The sequence below is a fragment of the Larimichthys crocea genome, chromosome III (assembly GCF_000972845.2).
Source record: "Larimichthys crocea isolate SSNF chromosome III, L_crocea_2.0, whole genome shotgun sequence".
In the NCBI taxonomy this organism is placed as follows: Eukaryota; Metazoa; Chordata; class Actinopteri; family Sciaenidae; genus Larimichthys; species Larimichthys crocea.
The window spans coordinates 20,456,198-20,482,552 of NC_040013.1; the positions used below are offsets into that span (position 1 = coordinate 20,456,198).

Here is a 26,355-nt window from a genome sequence, read left to right on the forward strand (position 1 = left end):
AGAGCCTAGTACATTCAAAACCATCTAACCTGAAATTTGTTTTGCACATTTTTATATTTCATTACACAGCCAAATCCAATTTTTTTCAGAATGTAGTACTAATTAATATTCGTTCTTCATCTTATGTTTTTATCGTTCTTTCCTTCATGTTTTTAATCCTTTGCCCTTTCTTATTTTCACTGAGGAGAAGCGACTGGTACGTCATATTAGCTTTTCTATCTTTAATTTCCCTCTGTCATGCTGACTCTTTCTCTCCAAATATTAAACAGCTTATGAGTCGCATGAGAAAAATGCCAGCACATATTCTAATCCTGAAGAGTAAAGCCATAGAAATGTCATGTGAAAGATTCAGGAGTGTGGAATGTAATAAAAACATATTTGTCTGAAAGTGTCACAATCAACACAGCTGTGCCCTTAGGACAGCTTGGGGGAAAATCAACAAAAAAAAACTGAAGGCCTTGTCAGATGAATAGCACTTCGGCATCGGTCATTTTTATTGCATATGCCTTTGAATGATTTCTGAAGGTCATTGAATATGAAATGTGCATCTTGAAACTTTACTGGATCCTGTCCACTATGGTGCAATCTCTTTCCTCTGTGAAACAAGTCAATTAAATTCTCTTTGACATTTGTCATTTTCAGTTCTCAACAGTTTCAGATTCTCATTATGGGAAAAAAAAGGAAGGCAGTGCCTGTTTGAAAAAGGCAGTGAGGAATGCACTGCACTGAACATACAACAAAACGCAGCCATGTGTTAGTATATTATTATGAAATCATTGGGGGAATATGGTTGCCAAGTCTATGCTCTCTGACAATAAAACACTGCATCAATAGTCAGATCCATATCGAAGTAGCCTACGTCATCCTAAGAAATACTGCAATCCACTTCACTGAAACGAAAAATGTCAACCTTGGAGCATGAGCCAGAAACGAGGAGAAAAAAAGGAGAAAAGACATAGAAGGTATAGAATTTCACTTCTCTTGAAATATAGTGGGTGTTGGGTTAAAACAGGCTCAAAGGCAGTGTGCCAGACTTTGATAGATGCAGTTCAGGCTTTAACATCAGCTGCTGAAGTAGTCATTTATCCAAACCAGACATACCTGGATCTCCACCAGACCTAAAGATGGGATGTTCTCCTTGACAAGGGCACCTTTACAAAATGCTTGGATGGGCGTTGTGACTCAAGCATTATTTGACTTTCCTTTTTTAATCCCCTAAAGTAGTTATCAGTGTTTTTCTTTCCCTTTGTTCTACTTTAGGGTTTCGTATTTGAGAACAGCGTGACTGGTGTACAGTGATGTACCACTGAAGACCAATAATTTTAACTAAGCAGATGCTGTATGATTTGGTGGAATGGAGTCTTGTTTGCTGTCCATGCGTGTTGTGGAGGCCAGACTGAAACTATGTCACTCACCTTGTTGTACAAAAGCACCATAGACAATCCAAATGGCACTCTGAAGTGAGGTGGAGACAGAAGGCGGTGGATGACCTCCTGCATTGTTCTGGCAGCGCACTGCCTGGATGCGCCTAAGCAGGAAGATCATGATACCCACTACGGGGATGGCTGCCGCAATGCACGCCCACACTGCCAGGTCAAATGGTGCCAGCAAAGAGAAAATGTTGATCTTTTCTTCTGATTTGCGCATCAGGATTCCCACTGAATAGTCAAGGTAGCGCTTGCTGAAATCCACCACACTCTCACGCTCCGGGGTGATGGTGATGGCTGATAAGGCCAAGTCAGCTTTCTGTGAACGGAGAGTCATATATTTCCATTTCAGTAACTTTTTGAAAACAAAATGATGTGCTTATTGTGCAAATATTCCCTCTGTAAATTGGTTGATGTTTTCTCATCATTTAGAAGGTTAGGCTAGCTTATTCATCTCTGACAAAATTAGGAAATTCTGTGTCTGAAACTTAATTTTGGTAATGCAGGGAACTTCGCTTTCATGTCTCCATCATACCAACTTTTCAGTTTCAAATGAGCTTCCATGATATTATGTTCACACTTCTAGGAACTGTCCTTCTTCTTAATAAGCACCATCAGGCAAGTTTTGGACACATTGGGAGGAAATTTGGTGTGCACATTTCCATTCCAAAAAAGAAGAAACCTATTGGTTTTGCTAATGCTACAACTTTTGTGTTGTGCACCTTCAAGCTCCCAGCAGGAGGAAATAATTTTCATTTTCTGACACAATAATCTTTCACCATTATTAAACCAAACTTGCTAATAGTGAGGGAGATCATTAGGCATTCATGGAGGTTTGAACACTTTCTTAAAAAATCTGGAATTAGGTCTGTTATTTCCACTCTGTATTATATTGTAATTTTAAATATGGTGATCAATCACCAATAAATGTAATATGGTTTGTTTGAGGAAACATAATTCATGCTTGACCAAATGTAAAGTTTGTTTCTTTCAGTCGCTTACAATCATTTCAGTAAAACTGGTAATGACATTGGGATTATTGTGTTTAACACCACATTGTCATCCTGTCATGTGCCTTACAGTAATAAAATATCAACAGAAAGATGGGAAACATGGGTCATTATCATGATTTTGTAAAGTTCTCATACTTACATACTCGCCCTCCAAAAAGCCCAAATCAGACTCAGTTCAGTCAATCTGTGATAACATCCACTGGAGAAAACTGATTTGCAGATAGAGGCTGTTGGCCCATGCTATGTTTTTCAAATTTTTTCCACTTTGCTGAGCCTTATAATTGGGCTCTCTTTTCAAACCAAGTGAATGTGGCCTGAGTCCCAGAAAAAAATATTTTGAGTTAAATCTGGACATTGATTGACTGAAAAAAATAAAAGTAAACACACCAACCTTGCCAATAAGCTCTCCAATCATGCCATTCCAGGATCCATTAGGGAGTGCTGAGCCATACTTCCCATCTCCAACTTGGTATATGTCATATTTGAAGCCCAGAATCTTGGCCAGGGCATCCAAGACATCAATTGAGAAACCTTTGTATCTCTTAGGTTGGCCCAGAATATTCTCTGCCACCATCACAAACGGCTCTTCCTGTTTGAAAGAATATTGTACAACCGTCAATGGGGTTTTTTGACTTTACTGACAATATGGAGAAAAGTGAACGTGTGAGGATTTTGTCTGTAAACGCACGATTTATCCTTGAACTTGAAAAAAGTGAGTATGTGTACTTAATCACAGGCATGTCATCTATCAAGATCTCTTCGGGGGCCAGATTGGCGACTGAGGCGAGGACACATTCAGTCATCTTAAGAACTTTGGGGTGACACCTTTATGGAGAGCTTCTACGGTGATCAGGGTTAAACTTCATCTTAATAAAATAGTTTCCTCAGCAATTGTTGACCTGTAACACATGGCATCATGGCAACTGCTACGGTTCATCAACTTGGAAATTGCCATTTTAAATTTATCACACCTACCGTGGTTCTTCTTTATGGTTTGAAAGCACCAGGGCAGAATTAAATGGGTGAAGGAGGAGTAAAAGACAGGGGAGAGGGACAGTAAAGAGATCGAGGGATGTGGGAGGCAAATGACTTGATTAAGTGTCACTGCCAGAGGAGAGCTGAGCAGAACTTATGTGAATAAATATGGTGCAGGTAAATCATGCGTGAAGAAGAGGAAAAAACGAAGAGAGGGAGAGGAGAAGTGACTGAGGGGGAGGAAGGTGGGAGAGACCATAGCTGCTAGAATTGGTGAAGGAAGAACACCTGCTTCAATATACTGTTGATTTTTACTGGCATTTGGCTTCTCTAGATTCACAGGACAAGATGGGGAAGACCTAAAATTACAAGTGAGTGTGACTAAAAAGTTTAAAGCAGATTAGATACTTCAAGATCCTGTGTTAACAGCAACCTCATCTTAAGAGTGGAGCTTTTGAATATTAAACAAAATGATCAAATACCTAATAGAGACTTTATTTACATCAGTGGTAACAACACAGCATTACAACAGGCTATTTTAAGATTGTGTTTTGTAAAAAGCCTGTCTGTTCTGCTTGTTTGGTGCTGCATGCTTTTGATGCAAATGTATCTTTTTTTGTGAAACATCTGCACAAAGTGTTGCATGTTATTAAGAAAGCAAACCAAAGTAATATTAATCAAAATTAATTTATCAATGAGTTAAAAAACCCCCGAAAAAAATACAATATTTTTATATTTCAAAAATAATTAACAATTTTACAAACACTTGCTTCATGTGTGGGTGTGAAGAACAACAATACATGTGTTGATGTGTTTTCATCTGTACAGTAGTGTTTGTTTTCTTGCTTAGATATTTGCCTACTCAGGTTAAGTGTTAATAGATTCAGTGTACTCCCACAACTTACCAGCAATGTTACAATCTTGAGCGTAACTCCTTGCATACCACTCTCTATCCGGTTCTCCTTTAGGCTACCATTCAAACCTCGAGTGGAGTCCCAAGATGCCAGCTAATGGGGAGAAAGAAAGGTCAGATATGCGAGGAAATGAGGTAAAAATGGAGCACATCACTGAGATAAAGGTGCCAAACACGTTATTAATACATCTGTCAACATAAGTAAACTAGAAGGATGATAAAGGGAGTGAACTATAAATAAAGTTATCATCATATCTGCTCCTTTCAAACTTGATATGCAGTGACAGTCAACAATGAGTGCCGGATATGTTTATGGTAAGGTGGTAACCAAGACAACGTACATTTCCCATCCTCGATGACCCTTTAAATAAAGCAATGCACTTTATTTGGACTTTAGCCAAATCCATTATACTTTACCAGTAATTGTACAGATGGAGGAGATGATGATGATGATGATGATGATGATGATGATGATGATGATGATGTGATGATGGAGAGGGAGGAGCAGAAGTTTATCTTTAAATAAATAGGACTTTAAATACATGTCATGTTCCACATGCAAAATTGATGCAGAATAAAAACCAAACACAGATAAAATTTCAGACACATTGCACGTTACGCATCAGTTTGAGTTTTATTATTTCCAGAATCGAAACTATCCCTCATCTTTAAAACTCTCATTCCACACTGTCAACGTTTTGAGCTGTGTCTGGAGTTGCGGGGCTGATGTTTGTTCAATTCTTAATCAGTGCTGCTAGCTGGACAGGGATTCTCGAGGATCTGACACATCATTTGGAGTAGTATATGAGATTTGAGCTGACAGGACAAGAATAGTGGCCTCAGGCCAGACAACAGGCCTTTCTGGCCACGGCACACCTCAGTCTGCAGCACACACGTTTCATCGGCAGGAGCCCCGTCCAGATTCCTTTCCAACAAGAACACACTGTACTCCAAAACAATGGGACTGGCAGTCTGAACTTTTTAGATTTGTTAAATTACTCAATTGAAAATCTTCATGTATATTATGCATGTTTAGTTTTTTTTATTTTCTGTGGTTCTTTAGTTAACAGGATTTATCACAAAGTTTTGAAAAAAAAAAAAATTGTATACATGTTCCCTTCTGTCACTCTGTATGTCATTGATGCCAAACCATCACAGCTTTGAGATCAAACGAGGTAACTTGTCTCATTTTGGCACAATTACATCCAGCTGAATCTTAATAGGCAGCTTATATGACTCACTTTCTGTGAGGGAAGGTTTATACAAAATATATTTAAAAAAAAAAATACAAAAGACTGTTGGCCCCTCAAGAAGATGGCTCTGGACTTTTTGCATTCAATATCAAGTTGAAAAAAGTACCAGAGATGAACCATGAACAGGAGTAGAGATATTTTTAAGCTCCAAGATTTCATCACACGTCCTGCACTTAACTTTGAACTCTCGTTTCATGTAATATTAAGACTCTTTTGCACTTTTACTTGATTGGACATAGGCAGCAGGGTTTGGGCCTATAAATATCAAAGCTAAAAAACAAAAAAAACAAAAAGAAAAAAAGCATATTGTTTAAAAACCTGAATTTGTATTCCTGTGATGTTCCATATGGCTACCAGTCGAGATTGATGAGAAAAACAAAATGAACAAACATAAATCTCACTGTCACTGACACCACTTGCAAAGGCAAACGATTATACAATTACTATAGATACAAAAGACAAAGGCTTTCGACTGTGATGAAACAGAAGCATGCGAGGCAATGAAAGAAGCCTATTTCATTATTGGTTAAAGTTTTTGTTCTCAATAAACTATCCGCAGAGCACGTGAGTCCTCAAATACTCTACCGCAAAAGTTACACTGCATTGCTATGTATAGCTTCACTGCAAAGTGCTTGTGAATCATGTTTATAACCTGCCAGCTCGCGTGGGTGTATATAAACTGTTTTCTCCCCATGCAGTTTGTCACTGCCTAAATATGCCTTCTGAGGGTCTTTATCCGAGCACTGTGTGCATGTCAATGTTGTAGAGATCAGTTGTTCATGGAGCTGTTAATTGTAAATATAATATAGGGTTGTGTAGTATGTATTTATGTGCATTTGCTGTACAGCACTCAAGAATATGAAACAAGATTTGTTGATTGAACAGCAGCTTTTCAGCCATATCTGTAGGTAATGAGTACAATTCTGTAAGAAAGTACTTCAGAATTTAATTGTACTGTAATAGCTAGTGTTCATCTACTGTATGTATGCAGATGTGTGTGACTGTGTCCAGGATGTGTGTTCGTGCGTGTCCGACTGTGTGTGTGTGTGTGGGGCAAAATGTCAAGTTTGCGATGCCTGCTTCACAGGGGACTATTTTCTCCATGAGCAGTTTTGTCCTCAGTGAAAAAAACACATGCAATCTGTGCTCTGTAAACTGAAGAACACTAAAGAGGAATACTTTTACTTCAAAGAGCTTTACACAACAACACACCAATGAGAAGGTCACAGCACATCATCAGCATCAACAATACATACTGATACATACAGAAAAGCCACACCGCCTGCATATGAATAAGCCACACTAGAGCCACTGTGATGTTTTATTACCAGCTTTGTCAGTCATTAGTGATCAATTGCTTTACTGTCAAATGTTAACACACTATGCAGGTATCTTCCCCTGACAAAGCAATTGGATGCACATTTCTTACATTACACTGGGGAACAATTTGAAATTTTGTTTTGTTAGATTTTTATGCTGATTCCAAAACTGCAGTCAGTTTTATCTAGCACGTCAAGTTTTTTCTCTGCAGCTGACCCTCCAGATAAGCAAAACTCCACTGATCAGCTGTAGTAAGACTTGCCAGCTGATTACGATTGGACTCATCTACACCTGCGTGGCAACTTGTTTGTGCAGTCACAGTTGAGACAGAGCGGTGAGAGGTGTGTGCAGCTCCCAATAGGTCAGTACTATCAATATCTGCAAACAGAAAGCCAGCATAGTAGGAATGAAGAGGATCTGTGCTGGCTTTTCTCTTAACCTTGTAACCATGGGCACACAGTTGTAAGTTCTATTTGGTTTGATGCTGTTTTTGTAGTTTTCAAAGCTTTAAGTATTCCATCTTAGTGTTTTATTTACATAGGTATATATTTCCTTTGTTCCAGATCATGTCTGCTCCTGCTACTTCTCGTCGTAAATGCCTGAACAACCCTGAATCCTTTTGCTATATTTGTGCTAGTTTCACCATTCCAAGTCAGAGGAACGCAAAAATCAGTGCATTTGTCAGTATAAGCATATTTTGCATATTTTAAAGTAAAACTCGGTTGATCAAGACAAGCCATGGGCCCCTCACAAAGTGTGCAAGCAGTCAGACCTAACTCAACAAAAATTGTGTTCTCCAGTGTTATATAAAAATATGGTAAATATTGCAAACCTTACTTTTACATTTTTCTTAATACCAAAATCTTTTTTTTTTTTTTAAGGGCTTTTCTTGCTTTTTTTCCTGCTTCTTTCTTTGAAGTGTCAGCTCAAGGGGGATTTAACAATCAGTCACAAAGAATGTACCTGTAAGAGAGTTCAAAACATTCAGTGATTTCCTTCTATAACTCCAGGTACATGCTTTGTTCTTATTCAAAAAGCACAATAGAGAATACTGAACTAAGGAGATTTTGGAATATCCCGTTTGAAAAGACACACCAGTAACACGACTGCTGCCCTGTTGTAGTTAATGCTTCTGATGCTCAATACTGTAAAATAATTATCTTTAATGGGGCTGAGTAAATGCCAATGACCACTTGAAAGTGACAAAGGGATGAAAGTCAAATAGCCATGGATTCATAGTGCCATAACTGTCTCAATTATAGAAGCTCCTTAAAATTGCACAGAAAGCTCTCGGTTCTTTCGCGGAGCCATTTAAATTGCATCATTGTAGACATAGAACCTTGTTTTTTTTTCAAGTTTCTGCTATTCTGTTTCTCATTTTCCCCTGCAGTCTGACAGGTGCTTACATATTGACAAGCCCATCATGCCACTAAGCTTCTTATTGACCCACGCTTCTTTGTGTGGCTCACCAAGTGAATTGACAACACTGTGCATGCTTGTGGGGTGCTTTATTTACTTCTTACTGAACCTAATGTTATTCCTACTTATTGTACTGTAGTTGTTTCTTTAATTATAATACACCTATGTGTATCACATCCATGTGATATGTCTGTACAACTGCATACAATGCATGTTTATTTTTGACATTCAAACTGTGTGTCCTTTATCCCGGAGTAAAAGGCTGAATGGAGCCAGTTGTGTAATCTCTAATGACCAGGAACACAGCAAAAAATAAAAAAATAAAAAAATAAGCCAGCCATTTAAATTAGTCAGGACAAGCGGCATCTTATCTGTCCTGATATAGTAGAGACAAGCTGGCGCCAGTCTATCACTCTAACCTGTAATAAGCAACATGAACTATCAGAAGAATTACAGTAAAACAAATCTGAAGAATTCGGAGGAGAAAGGGAGGAAGAGAAATGAGAAAACAGAGATGAGATGAAGTTTTATTCCTCTATCAAAATTAAATCACGAAACGCAATAAGTGTACCATGAAAATGAAACAACGATGATGCGTTTTCCTGTTTCTCTTCATTCTTGCATTTATTTACTGTATATGTGCTTGTATACATTGCTTTAAAAAATAATGTGTTATCTTGGAGAAAAGACTAGGCATAATATTTGTACCAGCAGTTAGATCAGTGAAGTATTCAGCAGGCAGAGTCATCCTGCACACTCTTACCTCTCCTGTCTTCTCTGTTTCAGTGTAAATTGTTATGTTGCTTAAAAAAGATAAGTAAGAGATGAAGAAAGACAGGAAGAAGGCTCGTTGCATATAATGTAGGCTTCAAAAGAGTCTTAAAGTGGATATATAACAGTGGATGCACACTTGCCAATTTTAAAAAAAGAAAAAAAAAGCAAATTACTGATTCTGCTTTCAACTCATCATATCCACTTATGAAAATGATTTTTTACTTCACCTCATGGAGTGAGAGCAACAAAGAGCAGACCCTGTAGGTGTTGTGCATTTCAATGAACTGGATGGCTTCAAGGTTGGTAACATTTGTTCGATATTGTTTTTATGATGGATTGGAGCACATGAGAAAGAATAAATTAAAGGATGTGGAGAAATACCGTCTACCTTTTCATCCAATTATTTGAGAGAGGATTTACTTCTGCAGGTGTGGCAGCACAAACAATCATAAATGGATACTGCCAGTTTAATACTTCCATCTTAATGCAGACTCTTGCACACACAATTACAATTCATCATGGAGTATAACATTATGACCATGCTGCAAAATGAGAATGTTTGCTGTGATACTTATGTATGGAAAATAACTTGACCAGTCTAATATAAGTTTCCTCACTGCTAAACTGGACAGAGCTTTAGGCTTTTTGTTCATTTTATTGATGTTGATTGACGACTGATTCATTTCAGTATCAACAGGTGTCTGGCACTGTGTACAATGGTTTGTGGAATCGAATATAAAAACCCAATTAGCTCTTTAGAGATGGGAAATAATCTAATGAAAGCGCAGATCCAGCAAAAATAATTAATGGATTATATTTGCTTTCTTGTTTGGCTTGTGAAATCTGAAATCTGCAATATCCTACTCATAATGACGTTCTCTATCTTCTGGCAGGCGGAAATCTAAGCAGGCAGAGGAGGTTTCAAACCCCTATAAGAGCGAGAACATTTAAAAAAGCTAGAAATCTCAGTGCATGCAAATTAATCATTGGATCAACAATCCTATCAACCCCCTGTAGATCTATTGTTGGCAAGAGATAAGCACCCTTTAGAGACTACTTAATGCCATTTCCGCACCATGAGCCAGTGGATTAAGCAATAGGATGAATACATCGGTGATGAATAACTGTGGTTTGGTTGACACGACATGCAATGGGGCACCATACATCAACAATTGGTGGTTTTAGGGGTGACCAATAAGAACATTTAGTCATCCAACAGTGATGGCAAACTGCAAACAAGTGTCAGCATGCTTGGCTTTGTTCAGCAACCAGAGGATCAATGTGAGCCAGCTGCCAGATTTGGGCATTTAGGCTTTGGGGTCATTACTTGATCTAACTTAAGGTGACAATGAGCTCCAGCTGTACTTGGGCTAAGTTTGAGGCAGTGCAGGCAACCGTATTTAGATAGATGCTGTTATGACAAGGCAACTTTGGCTGCCTGGGAGAAAAATGGAAAGATATAGGCCTACTGTGCATGATGAACAACAAGTATTCCAGACCTCTTTCCAGCACAGATGACATCACTTTGAAATGCCATGATATGGCAAATGAGTAGTGCTGTTAGAGACAACATTAAGCAAACATACACAGTATTAGAATAATATTTCTTTTGCTATCGAATAGTATAAATGTTACCAAAAATGAGATTTTGACTAATACAACAGTACCAAAGCTGTTACTGTGGACACATCTGAGAGATAACTACTGCGGATACATGCAAGATTCTTGGCTAAGAGGAAGAATTGCATTCAAATAAACTGACTTTATGTAAGCTAGAAGTCATTAGCAATATCTGCTTAGAGACAAGCTGACACATCAATAAGATCAAACGGGGAAAGCAAAACAACAACAACATCGATCACTCTGCAGCAGCACTGGATGGTGGAGAAAACTCACAGTAGCCATCCAGGAAATAGTATTTCAGTCTTCATTACAGTTTCTAAACCAGAAAGACGCCTCATCTAAGAGCCATCAGGCTGGGGAGAAAATGGACCGAATGCAGATAAACGATGATGGAGAGGGAGGAAACCACGGCTGAGAAATGGGGAGAAAGGGTTAGGGAAGAAGAGAGTGGAGAGGGGAGAGGATGGGAGATGAAATGAGAGGAAAAGATAAAAGAGAGAGGAGAAGGGGACAAAATGAGGATGGCTCTGAGGGGAGGATGTCGGCCGGTGGGGTGGAGTGAGTCCAATTACCTTTACACTCTACTTGAAAAAACACATGGTAGCATGACATTACAGTACATTTCAGGGGAAAGTGTGTGGCTTTTCTTGATGGCAGACACTGATGCTGCATTAGCCCAACATATTCTGAACGTATATACAAGCATCTTTTGACAGAGGAACGAAGAGAGAGGGGAGCGGTACCTGAATTTGTGCCTGTTTTCGAACAGTAAATGGTTCTGCCAAGTAGTGGGCCAGAAACACAGATAGACATGCCAGGTAATGAACAAGAGCACTGAATGCATTTTGGCATCCTATTATCTGGCCTTTCTGTCTCCTTCTGCCTCTAATGATTTTCAGATACAAGCGCCCACATGTTAGTGTGCTCCCTGGCCTCTGTTCGCCTGGCTGCATGCTCTTAATGTTTACTTTGTGTGTGTGTGTGTCACACTGTGACTAAATGTGTGACTCTGCTGGTTGACATGAGAGTGCATGCGTGTTACTGTGCGTGTGCGTGCATAGTACTGGCATGTAGTGGTGCATCTCTTTCTTGCTAATGTTAATGGCCACATTATGATGAATTGGCTTCATGATTTCAGTTAGGCTGAGTGGTGATTAAATCTTCATTACCGCTTCTGGTCAGTCCTGGTCTACATAGATTGCCAAGAAACTCAATTCCTCTTCATTCTGCAAGAAGCCCCTGACTGAATCAGGACATCCACGGCCACAAACAAATTACAGCTAAGAGTAGAGTGCACAAATAATGCTCTCAGTCTCTCACTTCAGCTATGCAACACTGAAAGATCAGACAGAAGGTTTCTCAGTAAAGGCGTCACGGTGAGTTCATGTAGCTCACTCATTCTTTTTAAAACATGTAAAATGTTTCTGCTCAACATGTGACCACAGATCAAACATGCTACAATGACCAAGCCAAGATGGTTGACGTGGTGAAATGGAAGGCTATAGCAGACTGAACTGGCTAATTCATGGACTCCAGTAGAGGGCACCCTCATCCCTGACACCTCAATGTCAAATGTTAAGCCCCATGACCGTGGTACAGTACAACTGATTATCAATCCTACTACTGTAGTAAATTAACTGCATTCACTTGACATAAAGAAAGAAAGAAAAAAATAAAAGTAGGGCTTTGGATCCTGAGGATTAAGATTGAAAACCAGCTGTCTGTGTAAAAGTAACATGCAAAGAATAATAGACATTTGGAAGTCTTTCCATACAGTATTTGTTCCTTTTAAGCACTCCCTGAGTAGAAATGGTAGTACTAAATTCTGATCCTCAAGGACAAATATCTTGCAGGTCTACCTTTCTGGCAGTATCAGCAAAAGTGTGTTGAAATTAAAGATTAGAACGAAACTAAAACCTACAGGACACCGGTTCGTAAGGACTAAAATTGAATGCTTAGACTTAAGAGGTTACGGGAGAGAGGGTTTGAGAAAATAATAAATAGTTTAATTTTACTTTTATGTCTCTCCTTACACAGTGAGTGGTCACAATAAGACAATGTCTAAGAAAAGCTATTTTCATCAGTGGTTTCACAGTACCTGCTGTTTCCTCGACACCTACAGAATGGACAGTGATGTAAGTCTATGCAAAATCATATCTACCGACAAAAATGTCTAAAATGGAGTAAAAAGAAGAAACTGTAATCGACTGGTCTGTGGTCTAAAGCATATAGTTTATAACTGGGATGTGGCAAGGTTGCTCAGATTTGTGAAGGGTGGGATACCCTGCTGAGGCATACATTAGGCTAACAAATGACACAGCTACATGGTTATTTCTGATATACTGGAAAGCAGACCATTAGTACTGAGTGTCTGAGCTCCTGTAGAGACTTAGTGTGTCCCAAGCATTACCAAAGCTCAAGTGCTTCCCGAAGTAAGACTGCTACAGTAAGGATAAGTAATGCCACCACCACCATACACAAACATGTAGCCAACGGAAAGCACTTCTGTGTGACTGACTTCAGGTACAAATCCTTGGCCTGATGCCTACAGTGTCTTTGCTGCAGGGGAATACAGACACGCAAGCTTGGGTTTACTTGATGAAAAAGATGGCAGAGGGTGAGGATGGAGAGGAATCAATCCCGAGGGAGTCGCTGTGGCTGTGGAGTTATTGAGTTTCAAGTTAACTTACAGTTTGTCCTAAATTGACCATGCTCATGCAAACACAGGCACACACACACACACAAGCGTAGATGAACATACATACGTACTCTTGACACATGCTTTTTGTTATCATGCGGAGCACAGGTTATTGTGATTGTTTTGTTGCTGAATTAGTTTGGAGCAGACTGCAAAATTATTGTTTAGTAAACAATTAAACTTAAAATTTTATCTGTTTAACTGACAAACTTTTTGGCCATGTTTCTGTAGCTTAGCTTGCTTCATTTCTCTGGGGTGTAGCTTTAGAGTGTAGTGAAGTTTAATGTAATGTAGAGTAAATGGGAGCGTAGCTCATTACTCTCCAAGTAGCTTGTCCAACACTGTATAAAATATTCTGAACTGACCCGTTTCACATCTTTTCCAAATGTCTCACTGTAGCTGGTTCCAAGAATCTCAAATTGCACATGGGAATTAGAGCCTTCAGCGCGAAAGTCCATCAGTCCTGTCAGGCCACTGATCCGTCCCTGGAGCAAGAACGGGCAAAAAAATAGTTACTGTGTGAGATGTCACAACACAGGAGAGGTAGTATTGATGGTGGTGTTTTATTTCTATTTCTGTTCAGTCTTCAAAGGAACATAGCCTGCAAACATTAGTACATACCTAGAGCTCTTTTTTCCGTAATATTTTTCAATACAATGTTTGCATTTAATTAACTTTCCTGTAATGAGTATGTGTTAAACATAGCCCATTGTAGGCATCAGTAGCAATTTACAGAATGGTGACACAGTCAAGAGTATGTTTTTGCTGTTGGTAAATATTAATCACGCCATATTTTATTCAAAGTATCTCTTTAATCATGCACTCAAACTGTTTGTCACTAAACAAGGCTTGTAGGTACGAGTATGAAGTTATCAAAGAGAATTTAGATGATTTCAGCGTTTCGTTTCATGACATATTCTATTCTCAATAAGAACAAACTGTAGTAGCAGGAATCAATGTTAGTTTACAGTTTGAATGACACCAGCACAACAATATGATGAGAACACGCCTTCTATTGTTCTCCATGCCCTGCTTGGTCATCTAATGTCACACTTGAGATTGAACCAGTGAGTCTGCAACAATAAAAACATTCTATTATCAGGCTGTAATGGTTAAATCCAAGCCCCTTTCTAGGATATGACACCTTTTTTCAATGAGAGGGTTACAGAAGAATAAAAAGATCAAAGCCTCTGCCATGATTCCATCTTGAACCAGACCTGGAGATCACATTTCATCACTTGAGGGCATTTCAAAAATGATATGAATTCGAATATGATGGAGGTTTCCATCTTGCATTGTATTAATCCAATGGTCATTTCTTTTTAAAGATTATTTTTTATGCTTTTTGATGATAGGACAGCTGAAGATAGACAGGAAGCAGGGGGCAGAGAGATGCAGGATTCGAACCGGGGCCAACTGCAGCGAGGACTGTAGCCTCTACACACAGGGCGGCCGCACAATCCACTACGCTACCGACCGGCCCATCTAATGGTCATTTCTAAGGAGCTTTGACTGTATAACCCACTTTTATACTGGCTAATGCATCTCATAAATTAATTTGGATGTGCATTGATTGTAGATAACTATTGGTATAATTATCCTCAAATACCTTTTGGATGGTATCCAGCATAGACCATCCTCCATTCCATGGTTTGGTGGACTTCCTCATGCAGTTAAGACTGGCCATACTGTGCCACTTCCTGTCCTCCAGTTTCCGATAGAAGGCGTTGGCCAGCATCAAAACACTGTCATACAGGTAGAGGTTGGACACCTGTTGGAGGAGGGAAAGAAAACGAGCAATGTTTAATTAAAGCATTTGTTTGATTTAGAACAGGATCCAACGTAAAATCTGAGCACAACAAAGATTTTAGATACATAAACTCGTTTTGAACTCTTGTGAATGAAGCAGCGACACAGTAGGACTTGTCTTTCAGTCTGGTGAAAAAACATTCTCAGCAGGGCATAAAGGCTTGTCTCCTCTCTTAGAGAGAGAATGGAAAGCACAGGGACAACTATTGAGCAGTTTTTGCTTTTGTCTGACAATGTTATGCCTTCTGTTTGGTATGGTGACCCAGCACCAACCTCGCTCTGACTTTGACACGTTGAAAGAAACTTTCTGGTGAAGCACTGAGGTTGATTTGTTGAACAATCATGGCATTACACTAACTGCAGCAGGTGAATGATATGCATCTAACAAAAAGGCAAAAGTACAGTGGTGTGGTTTGGAATCAAGAGAACGGCAAAACAAAAACTATTTCTGGTTCAATCATTTCAGAGCAGAGCTGCCATCAGTCCAGTTGTCTCCCTCAAACTGCAGTGCACTCTGTCAGGAGTCATGTCGAGTGCCTCTTGTCTTGGTGTGACAGTGGATTTGATAGGTCCCTCTGGGTCAAGTCAAGTCAAATTCTCCCAGAGCAGAAGATCCATGGAAGCAATACTAGCTGCCACTCCAGGCATTCAGCTCATGACACCTTCAGTCTAAGCCCCTCCATAGTAAGACATCGTATAGGTTAAGTTCACTTGCCTCAAGGTCACTCAGAAGCTCAGTAGCCCTGGATATTTGAGATTACACCACAGCTGATGGGTTATGAAAGGGATTAGTACAGGGAAGCACTGTGATCTCTCTCAGTGTTTAACAATTCTGATGAATACTTAAACTGCCATTACCCGATATTTAACCCTCTTTCATGTGAATTATTGAGAACTGTGGGTGCACACGCCACATGGTTTTGCCATCTGTCCGGAGTATGGATGAAAAGGAAAATGAACATTTCAATAGAGCTACAGGGAACACAGCCATTGCACTCCAGATGAATTAAGCAAAAGAAAGTTTAAGAGGTGTAAGGGGGCTCTCTTAATGCACCATAGAAATTATGAAGTACCAGGGTATACAAGGTTACTTGCAAGACTCAAAGAAGAACATGACATTGAGTTAGATAGATGACAAAACTGTGATATCTTCCTTTATTGGCCTTCATTGTCAAACTGAGTTTACCATAGGGTGAGATCCTGGTTGACAATCCTACAGATCATAGATAGTATAATCTGTTCTACAACATGCAGTGCCTTCCAATGAATGCCATTCTTAGGATTGTAATATTCTGTTTAGATGTTCTACGCGCAGGGTATATTCACAGTTTTCAATACATTTGCACATTAATGAAGAAAAAGCTTTTTATTGACTTCAAAACAATATTTTACTCTGTTCTGCCAGTTATTCCCCAGTCATGTTGAGCTCAAGTCATTTAAATTCATGGTCATTCATGTCCCTCATAATTACTTATCTAGGGAGCTTAATCTATATTCAGTTGCATACATAATCAGTTAATATTCGTCTTCATGTCGCACTCGGCAGATGCTTATCTATACTGTTCAACACAATGGCTGCATGCATAAACTCTACAGTCTCTAATAAAACTGTGAAAGACATGATCAAGCAGGAATCACGCTTATAACCCGTCACAGCGTGCTGTACCCAGAACGATAGAGACCCCACTATGCTTGTTTTATGATTCTGTTGGCCGCTGGATGAAACATGCTGCTTTGTTTCCTAAAGCACAAAGCGGCTCTGCTATAAATACTCTCAGCAAATGGGATAAAAAGAAGAAACAACACAACCTTGCCACTAGTCAAATAGTATAGCCTCATACATCATACTTCTTCCATGCATTTACCATCCTCAAAGCTCACGTTCTCCACTGCGACTGAGACATACTGAGCATCTGCATGGACAGCGAGAGTTGGAGTGCTTAAAGATTTTTCTTTGTTTTCTTTTCTTTTGAAAATTCAAAGTGACCACAGTCACTGTGTTCTGTGCTACCGACCTTAACAGTCACTTTTCAAGTCTACAGAGGGTGACCATTTGAATTTCAAATTTCTTGTCTTTACTTTTTACTTTACTCAGTCAGAGTATGTTGTATTTTTCTTAATATAAACAGTATAAACTAAGAATTATTAGATCTTTTACATTTTATTGCTCAGTACATGATTTGAGAGCCACACTATTTTAGTGAAATATTTTGCATTTCATTTCTGATTAATTCGCCTGGTTGGATGATTTTAAAAAACAATTTGTGGCAGATTTTTTGCCATGCGGATTGTGTACAGCATGGCATGAAAGACAAAGATCTTGAATTAAAACTGTAATATAAAACATGTAAGACATTATGTTTGTATCTGACTAATATTTTACATCAAGAGATTTTGTTTCATGTCATTAAATGATTGTGAGAGGCATTTCTTTGACATTTTAAACAGTAAAAAAATAGTGTAGTTACTTGAATGAAAATGATCTGGCTTGTGTATCATCAAAAATATTTCAATTTATATACAGTACATCCAATCCATTGCAGATAACTGACAGGAAAGTGGGTTTTACCTCCAGGGACTGCAGATAGCCTTCCTGCGGATCACAGAGCAGGGACGAGATTCGATGATTGTTCCTCATACAACGGACGTTGGTGTCTCTCCACAATGGGAAGATCTGACGAATTATGGTCATCCGCCCCAAAGAGCTGTGAACCAACTCCATGATGTCTGCATCACTCACCTCCTGCAGATGAAAACAGGAGAAGTTTCATTTATCAAGTGTAAAGAGAATAACTTTTTTAAAGCTGAAACTCTGTTGAAATGAATATGATGAAGTGGAAATATGGACAAGAAGCAAAATCTCAGAGGTGTCTGCAGTCTGCTGTGCCTGCTTCTTGAGCAATTAAAATATCCACAATATCGATATAATTTTAAATATTTTCTTTTTCTGTTGCTCTCTTTGTAAGTCAAATTTTCACCGATCATTCCCAAGTCCACAGTTTTAACAAAGGACAGAAAGATTAGTTAGCTGTCATTTTAAGATGGGATCATTCTCCTAAGAAACACATTTATTTTGTTATTCACAAAAGACTGAGGAAATCAATGGACGTTTCAAGTATATCCTTCACAATAATAGTAGTACAGGTGACCCTTGGCCCTTGTCTGTGGGGAGATGCATGTGTGGAGGGTCAGATCAATATTCATGAGACGAGCTGCCTGCCGGTCTCCTGAGTTGGACAGTGGTCAATGCTGAGGCAGACAGTGGGTCTCTTGGGAAACGTTGGGTTCATATACTACCTGACAATAAAGCTGTGAGGTTACTGTCGGGGTCGAGACTAAAGCATCTCTGGGTTGATATAATCCTTGAGCACACATGCCTGAATCAGTGCTCTCTATCTGTTGCCATAATCAGACATTTTGATCTCTCCCTTTTGCATCGACCTCTCTGCTGGTTACCGCTAGTCTCTATTCTGCTGGCTTCTAGCGATTTTCTCCCTTCATCCTACTCTGGTTATCAATCTCTTTTTATCTTGCCATCATTCTTACTTTGTCTCTTTTTAGGTGTACTTTATTTCAGTTGACAGTCAATCTTGCTTTTGTCCTTTTAAATTACCTTTTCTTTTTTTTGCCTTCTTCTCATATCAAACATACACATCTTTTTATGTTCAATGATAAGCAAACTGAATTTATAATATGGGTTCTATCTTCCAGAGCTAGTTTTCCTGGATCTTTTATACTTGTACTTCTGATTATTCTCCCTCAACTAGTTTTATCCTAAGACTCGTTTTTTTTTTGTGACTCTTTATAGTCAGTCATTCAGGTGAAAAGTATGAATATTTATGAGTTGCCGTGACACATTAATCAGATGAATTATGCTGCATGGTTCACAGAGTTGAACCCTCACGTCCAAGCTAATAACTTCCAGTGCCACCCGGTCCAAGTGTTCTGTCACAATCACGGTTGACATTTGTGTCATAACCTGACCTGGAGATGGCACTGACCAATGGGACATGGCTGACAAAACGCATGCCTTTTAACTTCTGTTTGTGGAGAAGATACAGACCGTTAAGTCACAATGTTATATTTCACTTGTGCACACAAAATGTGTCGTAACCCACTAAAGAATAAAAAGACATCTAAGCCCTTGAATACAATAGTCATCCAATGGATTATAAAATATGTCTGCTTGACTGGACACAAGCATATAATCATACATTTTTAAAGTCTACAATTATCGCACAATCAGTTCAGGTGTTAAGCTTCTTGGAGGGAACCCACTCAAATTTCTGAAAAGTGAATACACCACGGCCATGTTTCAATGACAGCCAACGACCAAAATACATTAATCAAATCAAGTTCAGACAGATAGGCTAAATTATCCTCTTTGTGCTGCTCAGTCAATGTTATTAATCTTTCACTAGAAATAAATAAAGAATTTACCAGTAATCATGACAGCGATTTAATTAGAAGTTAAGGTGCTCTTTGGAGCTGCAGGCAACTAAATTGAGAAGTACTCTAATGGGAGTAAGAGAGGGTGAACAAAGCACAGTCTAATTTGAGTTGTTCCTGCCTATAAAACACATACATGTCTGCTTTCAGCTGGGAAAATGGTAATTAGTTTAGAAATTAATATTAAGATTTTTAATATTCAGTTATTTGATAGAAGAAAATAATTGGTGTCATCCTGTCCTTTTGCAATGAATGAAACTAATTAAAACACCAAATACCACAAGCTTTTGTGAGACCCTGACCTAGTTTTTTAGTTGCAATTTTCAATATAAACAACACTTAAATTTGAGCTTTCCTCTCATGTCAACAATAGAAATGATAACTCTGTGGTAATTAAGCAAAATTGAAGAGTTTCACTATTAAAACCAGCGCCAGTGTCCCTATTCAGGTGGTGCTGTTGTGTTGAAAAGTGATCAATAAGTAGGTGTGGGCAGAATCAAATGAATGGTTGTTTAGTGTGGAGTGAGGACAAATACACACAGCATTCATGTGATACTGCTGCTATATTGTGCATTATAAAATATAACAGTATATATTTGAATTGTTCTTAACATCCAGCCAGAATCAACCAGATCTTAAATAGGTGTCTACAAAAACACTGTCCTAGAGACCAAGCTAAACTAAACTCATTACAGCATTTCTTCTTGTTCTAGTGTCTTCTAGTACTTCACAGTAGTAAAACAACAACACAAGAGTTAAATCAAACTAACAATAAATAAGGGAGGTAACAGGTTACACAGTCCCTTGTGCTTCAGGTTACCAGGCAATTACACTGTCCTGCAACACTTCACGTCAATTTTCCGATGATTGTTTTATCTTCAGTTTGGCATGTTATGTCGATAATGAATAAGACCTGGTTTTATTAGGCTTTCCTAATGATACTCTCGAGCACAAGCCAGTAAAATCTGATCTGTAACGAAAACTCAAGACAGCTGGTTTTGTGGCACCGTGTCACCCCAGGTGATCAAAATGATTATCACTTATTGTTATATATCCAATGGTGGGTTCATCACCATAGCACACAGGGTCTACAGTGTATGAATTTCTTAAAATTGTCTCAAAATGCAGTCACAAGTGCAACCTGCATATGCCTGTAGCCGTGTGACTTTTGCAGTCTTGTAGAGCACGTTCAGATGTAAAGATGCTCAAGGGATGAACACATTTTAATTAGAAGTGGGCTGCAGTATCAAGTGGATGGAGTTCCTTTCGGTTTGCAGTGACGTGGTTATTTTGTGAAAATGGGCAACAACTACAGTAGAATGTGATATGATGAAATGTGTTTCGATCATTACTGCCTGTTTCCTATAATTTAACAAGTAATTAAAACAGTTGCATTGAACTCATAATGGCCCCAACATTTAAAATACTGTAAAAGCAATAGTCTGGCCACTCACAGTTTATGATCGCCTGAAAGAAAAGAGCTTTAAAATGAAAGTGAAACAAAGGAAGGACCATTTGCAATAACATGTGGTCCGAGTAGGCAGAAATGCAATGTAATTTCATGCCAAATTGCGCTGCACAGTCTGATCTGCATTAACACAACCCTTCATCAGATTCACTACCTCTCTGTTTCTTCTGAGGCAGCAGTTCACCAGTCAAGCTCAAGGGCAAAAACATGAATGAAAGAGGACAGCATTGCGACTGTGTTAGTACTTAAGATTACACAGGCTAAGAGACAGCTTAATTGGATATCTCCTATACGACATAAGGCGGGATGACATGTAAATAATAACATTAATACAGTGCAGCAGTGTAACGTATCCCATTACACAGCTCATTGTTCACAAGTACAGTGCAGAGTAGTACCTACATGCCAGTTGGTGCTGATTTTATTGCTATAATGCAACTTACATTTCAGCCAGGAGGTCCAGTGAGTCTTATTTAATGTAACATGCTGTGTTTAATTTGAACTGTCCGCTTAATAACCCAAATGATATCAAATGACTGTAACATTTAGATAAGGTGGTTAGTGAAGTGAGTCATCTGTCTGTGGTCCTTTAGATTTATGGCCATGACTCAGGAGACCTCCTGTGGTCACTATTTTAAAGTTAGTACGCAATTTTTTTTTGACATATGATTTGAATTTCTGCATGGATGCTCATTACAGCAAACGCAGTGTTTGATAAATGAAATGTTATGTAGTACTTTGAATAAGACATGGGCTAATTGAAACATGTAATATTTCTTTATCTTGTAAGTGGCCTCCTCAGTAATCCACCTTCCTGTCTGCAGGGTTTCATCTCAGTTACTTGATGGGCAGTTACCCAAGACATCAGTCATATCATGACTGTCCTCTTCGACTCTGTCTGTCACAGCAGGCCCAGCCACCTAATCCATCAAACATTCAGAGGTGTCACCGTCCTGCTTTTCAGGGGTGGGGAAAAAAAACAACCCAGAATGTGTGATTCATTTGAGTCCACTAGACAATGTCAGATGCAGACAACCTTCTGTGCTAGCAGCTGCAGCACCCTGGTTTAGTGGGTGGTTTAGGGAGACGCAAGCCTGCCTGTCATCCCTGTTTCCCACTGCTCACATCAAGCCCCGCTGCACTTCTTACAGTCCAATTACAAAGTTTTTCTCTTCTTCCTAAAGATTATTTTGGTCATCTATGTGCAGAATAAGTTTCATATCCTGAGGCCTCGTGAACTGTGTGCCACTCAAACCCACTCCTTTGGTTTTAAAATGCATCCATCTCAAACTAATATTTGCAACTAAAGCAAAGTTTGCTGAGAGTAAAGTTCATTACTTTACATTCAAACATTTATTTTTCTGGGTAACTTTACCGATTGTATACATTAGAGTTTTTGAATGTCTTCTGTGGCTCTGGGAGGAGTGTTGTCAATCCAATTTTATTGGTCACATTATGGGGAAAAGTTGGTGGTTTTGGAGTCTCTTGCTAATCCCCAAACATTATATACCCAAACTCCCCAAACTTTATATATACCCAAACGTGAGCTGGCAGGAAGTTAGACATAGAAACGGCATTGAGAATCTGGTCGATTTTCAAAATAAAACACCTAGTGAATGTGTAATCATCAGCCTTTAACTATGGTGTTACATCAGTCTCTGTATTAATGAATGCACACAGAAGTATTTTGGAATTTACAAACTGCGTGACTGCATTGGTTTGTGGATTCCTTTGCTGTGGGTTTTTCACCAGGAAATGATCCGTAGCCATTCAGGTTCCTGGCTCCTTTCGGCTTCAGTCAATCACAAAAAGCATAGATTCAAGGGTGTGTGATGTGATCACATAAGATTGCAGCTGTGCAGTCTAAAATTATGAATTAGAGCACGAAGAGAGAACGAACGTCAAACAGCTGCCTGTTGTCAGGTAGCTGCTCTACACAGGTAAGTGATGACTCTCCCGTCATGCATGATGAAATATGTTTGAATTATGAATGCATTAGCTAGCTGGCTAATGATCCAAGGTTGTCTATCAGCAGTATATAGTTAACTTGTTAACTACCTGTAGTGTTAAATGACACACTAACTTTGCAAGAATCCATAACTCAAAACACACTTAATCATGCATGACAATGGATATACTATTAAAGTTACCGTATGTAATATTGCCACTTTATACTGTAATGCATGTGTAATGATTATTCTTCCATCCCTGAATGAAAAGACTGACTTATGCCAGCATAGCATCTATTTTCTTCTTTTTTGTTTGTCTGCAAGTCTGTTCCACCTCATTGTTTTTCAACTTGTGATCATGCTCACTCATCATCATCATTTTCCATCTCCATCCATCTCACTCTGTTCTCTTATCACATTTCGGGCTTGACAGCTACATTCATCGTGCCACATGTTGCCACTGGAGGCAGATTAGCATAACCGCTTGTGAGGCTTGAATGAAACGTGAGACCTCTCTTTGCCTGTGTGGGGTGTAAAGGCTTGCAGGAGGCTTGCTAGATCACCTGGCTGAAATGAATGTCACAACTCAGTCATGACCAGGCGGCTGAATACGAGCTACCGTCCTTAGGGACTGTGGGTTTATGCAGGGGCAAGAGGAGGTAACATAGAAAGCTGTTATTTCCCTGCAGGATTTTTGAGATGCAGCCGGACTCCATCTGGTCAGACTAACAGGATTTCTATGAGTGCAGGAAACGGTGTTTAGTATATATAGTTGTGTAGTAAAGCAAGAGTACAGAATTCACTAGCAGCTGTTGTGAAAGGTGAATGATTCATAGCTGTCACAGTTGGTCAAATAACTCATAAAGGATATTAAATACAGACATACAAGATAATATTACTCTGATAATTACCGTGACTGTATGTCCTCTTACATTACAATCAATAAAAAAAAAAAAAAAAAACCTTATGTACAATCTTGGTGCCACAGCAACAGTTGTAACTTAGAAATTAAAGCACAGGCTAATGGGAAAAGAAATCAACATCCTTTAAATCTCCTGACCCTTCAATAAGCAAGAATTGTGGATAAATCATTTACAGTTAGATAAATGCATGTATTCAATTTACATGGTGACTGCTGTAAACGTACTTGTTTATGAATTAAAAAGGCTCTATGACAGCAATAGGTTTACAGTAATGAACTGGTGGACCTGGCGCTCAGAGATTTCACGTTTTTATTGTTTCTTTTTTCTCTACATGAGAGGATCTCTGAAGGCCAAGAGCAGTAATTCAGTTTTTTCTTGCTAGCCTTTTCAACATGTCTGTGTTATTCTCATTTCAAGGTGATTATCAGTTTCATGGCCATTTTATCCTGAGTGATGAAATGGAAGGTAGGCAACGAGAGAGAAGAAGATTAAAAAAAAAGAAAAACAACTTTAGAAATAGTGAAAGAGTGAAAATGACATACAGAGGTAAAAGGAAAAGACAATGGGAATATATTTTTTAGTTCACATATACTACAAGGCACATTTTTGCCTTTTAAAATTCATACCAGGGAGAGATAACTCTATAGTAAGCCACATCACATCGACCATTAAAGGGGTGCCATAGAAATTAATATGCCATTAGTTCATACTTTCCCAGAGTCTGATGCAATTAAAGCTAATGTCTTGGTGGGGGTCTGTAGTAATTGACTGAAAGGCATGCATGAGTTTGTGTGTGAATACTGCTCCAAATTAAGAATTAAAGTCCTGATCTTATCATCTTATCTGAGACTCTGAAAAGCATTTTGGATCCACAAAATAATCTGAGAGAGTTTCAAAGAACTCAGCGCTTCAGTTATGTATCCACTGACATACGCAGTGAAAATTATTTAAAACATTGAAGGTAGTTGTTTTTATAAAAGCTCATTGTAGTCTAAAATATGGTGATTAGGCTCCTAGATAGCAGATGGGTTTTAACACATTGAGCTTCATTAACTTTTGTAAATCAATATTCAAGACTCTGAAAATTGCACCATGAATTTATAACTAAAGCATTATCGTATATATGAGTGTGTACTGTATGCAAATATGTGTTTTCAACTTCTGTATCTTCTGAGAGCGTATTTGCACATTCTGATATTCCAGGTACATAACCTGGAAGCAACCTTTTATCTAATGCCTTTCATCCACTGCTTTTAGTATCAGGCCAATCCTACGACTCCTCCCCTATCTCCAAATCACTTTGAATCAATGGAAATGCAGCCCTGTGGCACTAAACCTAAAGACTGAGTCCACTGTTTAGTATTCACAAAGTGCACCTGAATTTTTGTGCTGTTACAGCCACTTTAGAAGACCATTTAGGTCAATGTCAGACACACACACGCGCTGGAACAAGGAAAAAGACGCACTAACATCAACAGTTAAAGGGAGGGCAATTATACAATATCAAATAAAGGTTCAGTCCCTCAGGCAGCCAAGATTAAATAAAAACAAATGATGTGCTGCTAATCTAAGTGAATGTGAACTAGCACGGGGTGACAGGGTATAGGTTTTCATGTCTTTGTGTGTGCCTTGGCAAGCAAATGAGACTCTGTGTTGACAGAGGCGAACTGACACTAAGGTCTAAATTCACTCGGGTGCATATAAGTGTGTTTGTGTTTGGCCTCACCTCATTGGCATAGACCCAGTGACTGTCCTTGGATGCCAAGTTGGTTTCCACAGCCTGCAGTGATGAATAAGAAGAAAAAAAGAGGAAACAGAGAAAGAGAGAAGGACATTTAGGAACCTCATATGCAATTCACTGACATCTCACAATAGTCCAAGTCTGTTAGTCCTTAGTTATCTCTGGAGCTTAATTTGTAAATCAAGACATCCTGGTCCATTGTTTCCCAGGGAGGAACAAACATCATGGGATGCATCAAAATCATGCAGCCTGAAGCGTACTGGATGAAACAGCTATTCTAAATTATGCAACGAGCAGACCCGGAATACAAGCTGAATATTTTTACACTGGATGCAAGGATGAAGCTTGGCGTACAGCTGCACATATTCTCCTGTGATACTTACTTCAACAGCTATACTCATTTTACATTACACATAAAACACATTTTGCCCACAGAAATAGATGCCAGTGTTGAATATTAATCCGTCTGTCTGGCACTAAACAGATCAGATATGAAGAAAAAATAAATTACTAATGGGTTGACCAAATACTGACAAATGAGGTGTGTAATGAGACTCAGACACACAGACCTATATACAACTAACCTCTGCTATCAAAGCTA

General features: G+C 38.9%; 1 protein-coding gene across 5 annotated transcripts in view; it reads right to left on the reverse strand.

Annotated features, from left to right (window-relative positions):
• Positions 1-26,355, reverse strand: part of grid1a (glutamate receptor, ionotropic, delta 1a) — a 211,174-nt gene that overhangs the window by 15,257 nt on the left and 169,562 nt on the right. For all 5 annotated transcript variants that reach the window (XM_027277719.1, XM_027277718.1, XM_027277717.1 and 2 more), the window contains exons 5-11: positions 25,740-25,793; positions 17,794-17,967; positions 15,025-15,186; positions 13,781-13,900; positions 4,321-4,422; positions 2,832-3,029; positions 1,416-1,746 (exon numbers count right to left, since the gene is read on the reverse strand). In XM_027277719.1, the coding sequence (XP_027133520.1) occupies positions 1,416-1,746; positions 2,832-3,029; positions 4,321-4,422; positions 13,781-13,900; positions 15,025-15,186; positions 17,794-17,967; positions 25,740-25,793 (1,141 nt within the window). The remainder of the gene's footprint in view (positions 1-1,415; positions 1,747-2,831; positions 3,030-4,320; positions 4,423-13,780; positions 13,901-15,024; positions 15,187-17,793; positions 17,968-25,739; positions 25,794-26,355) is intronic.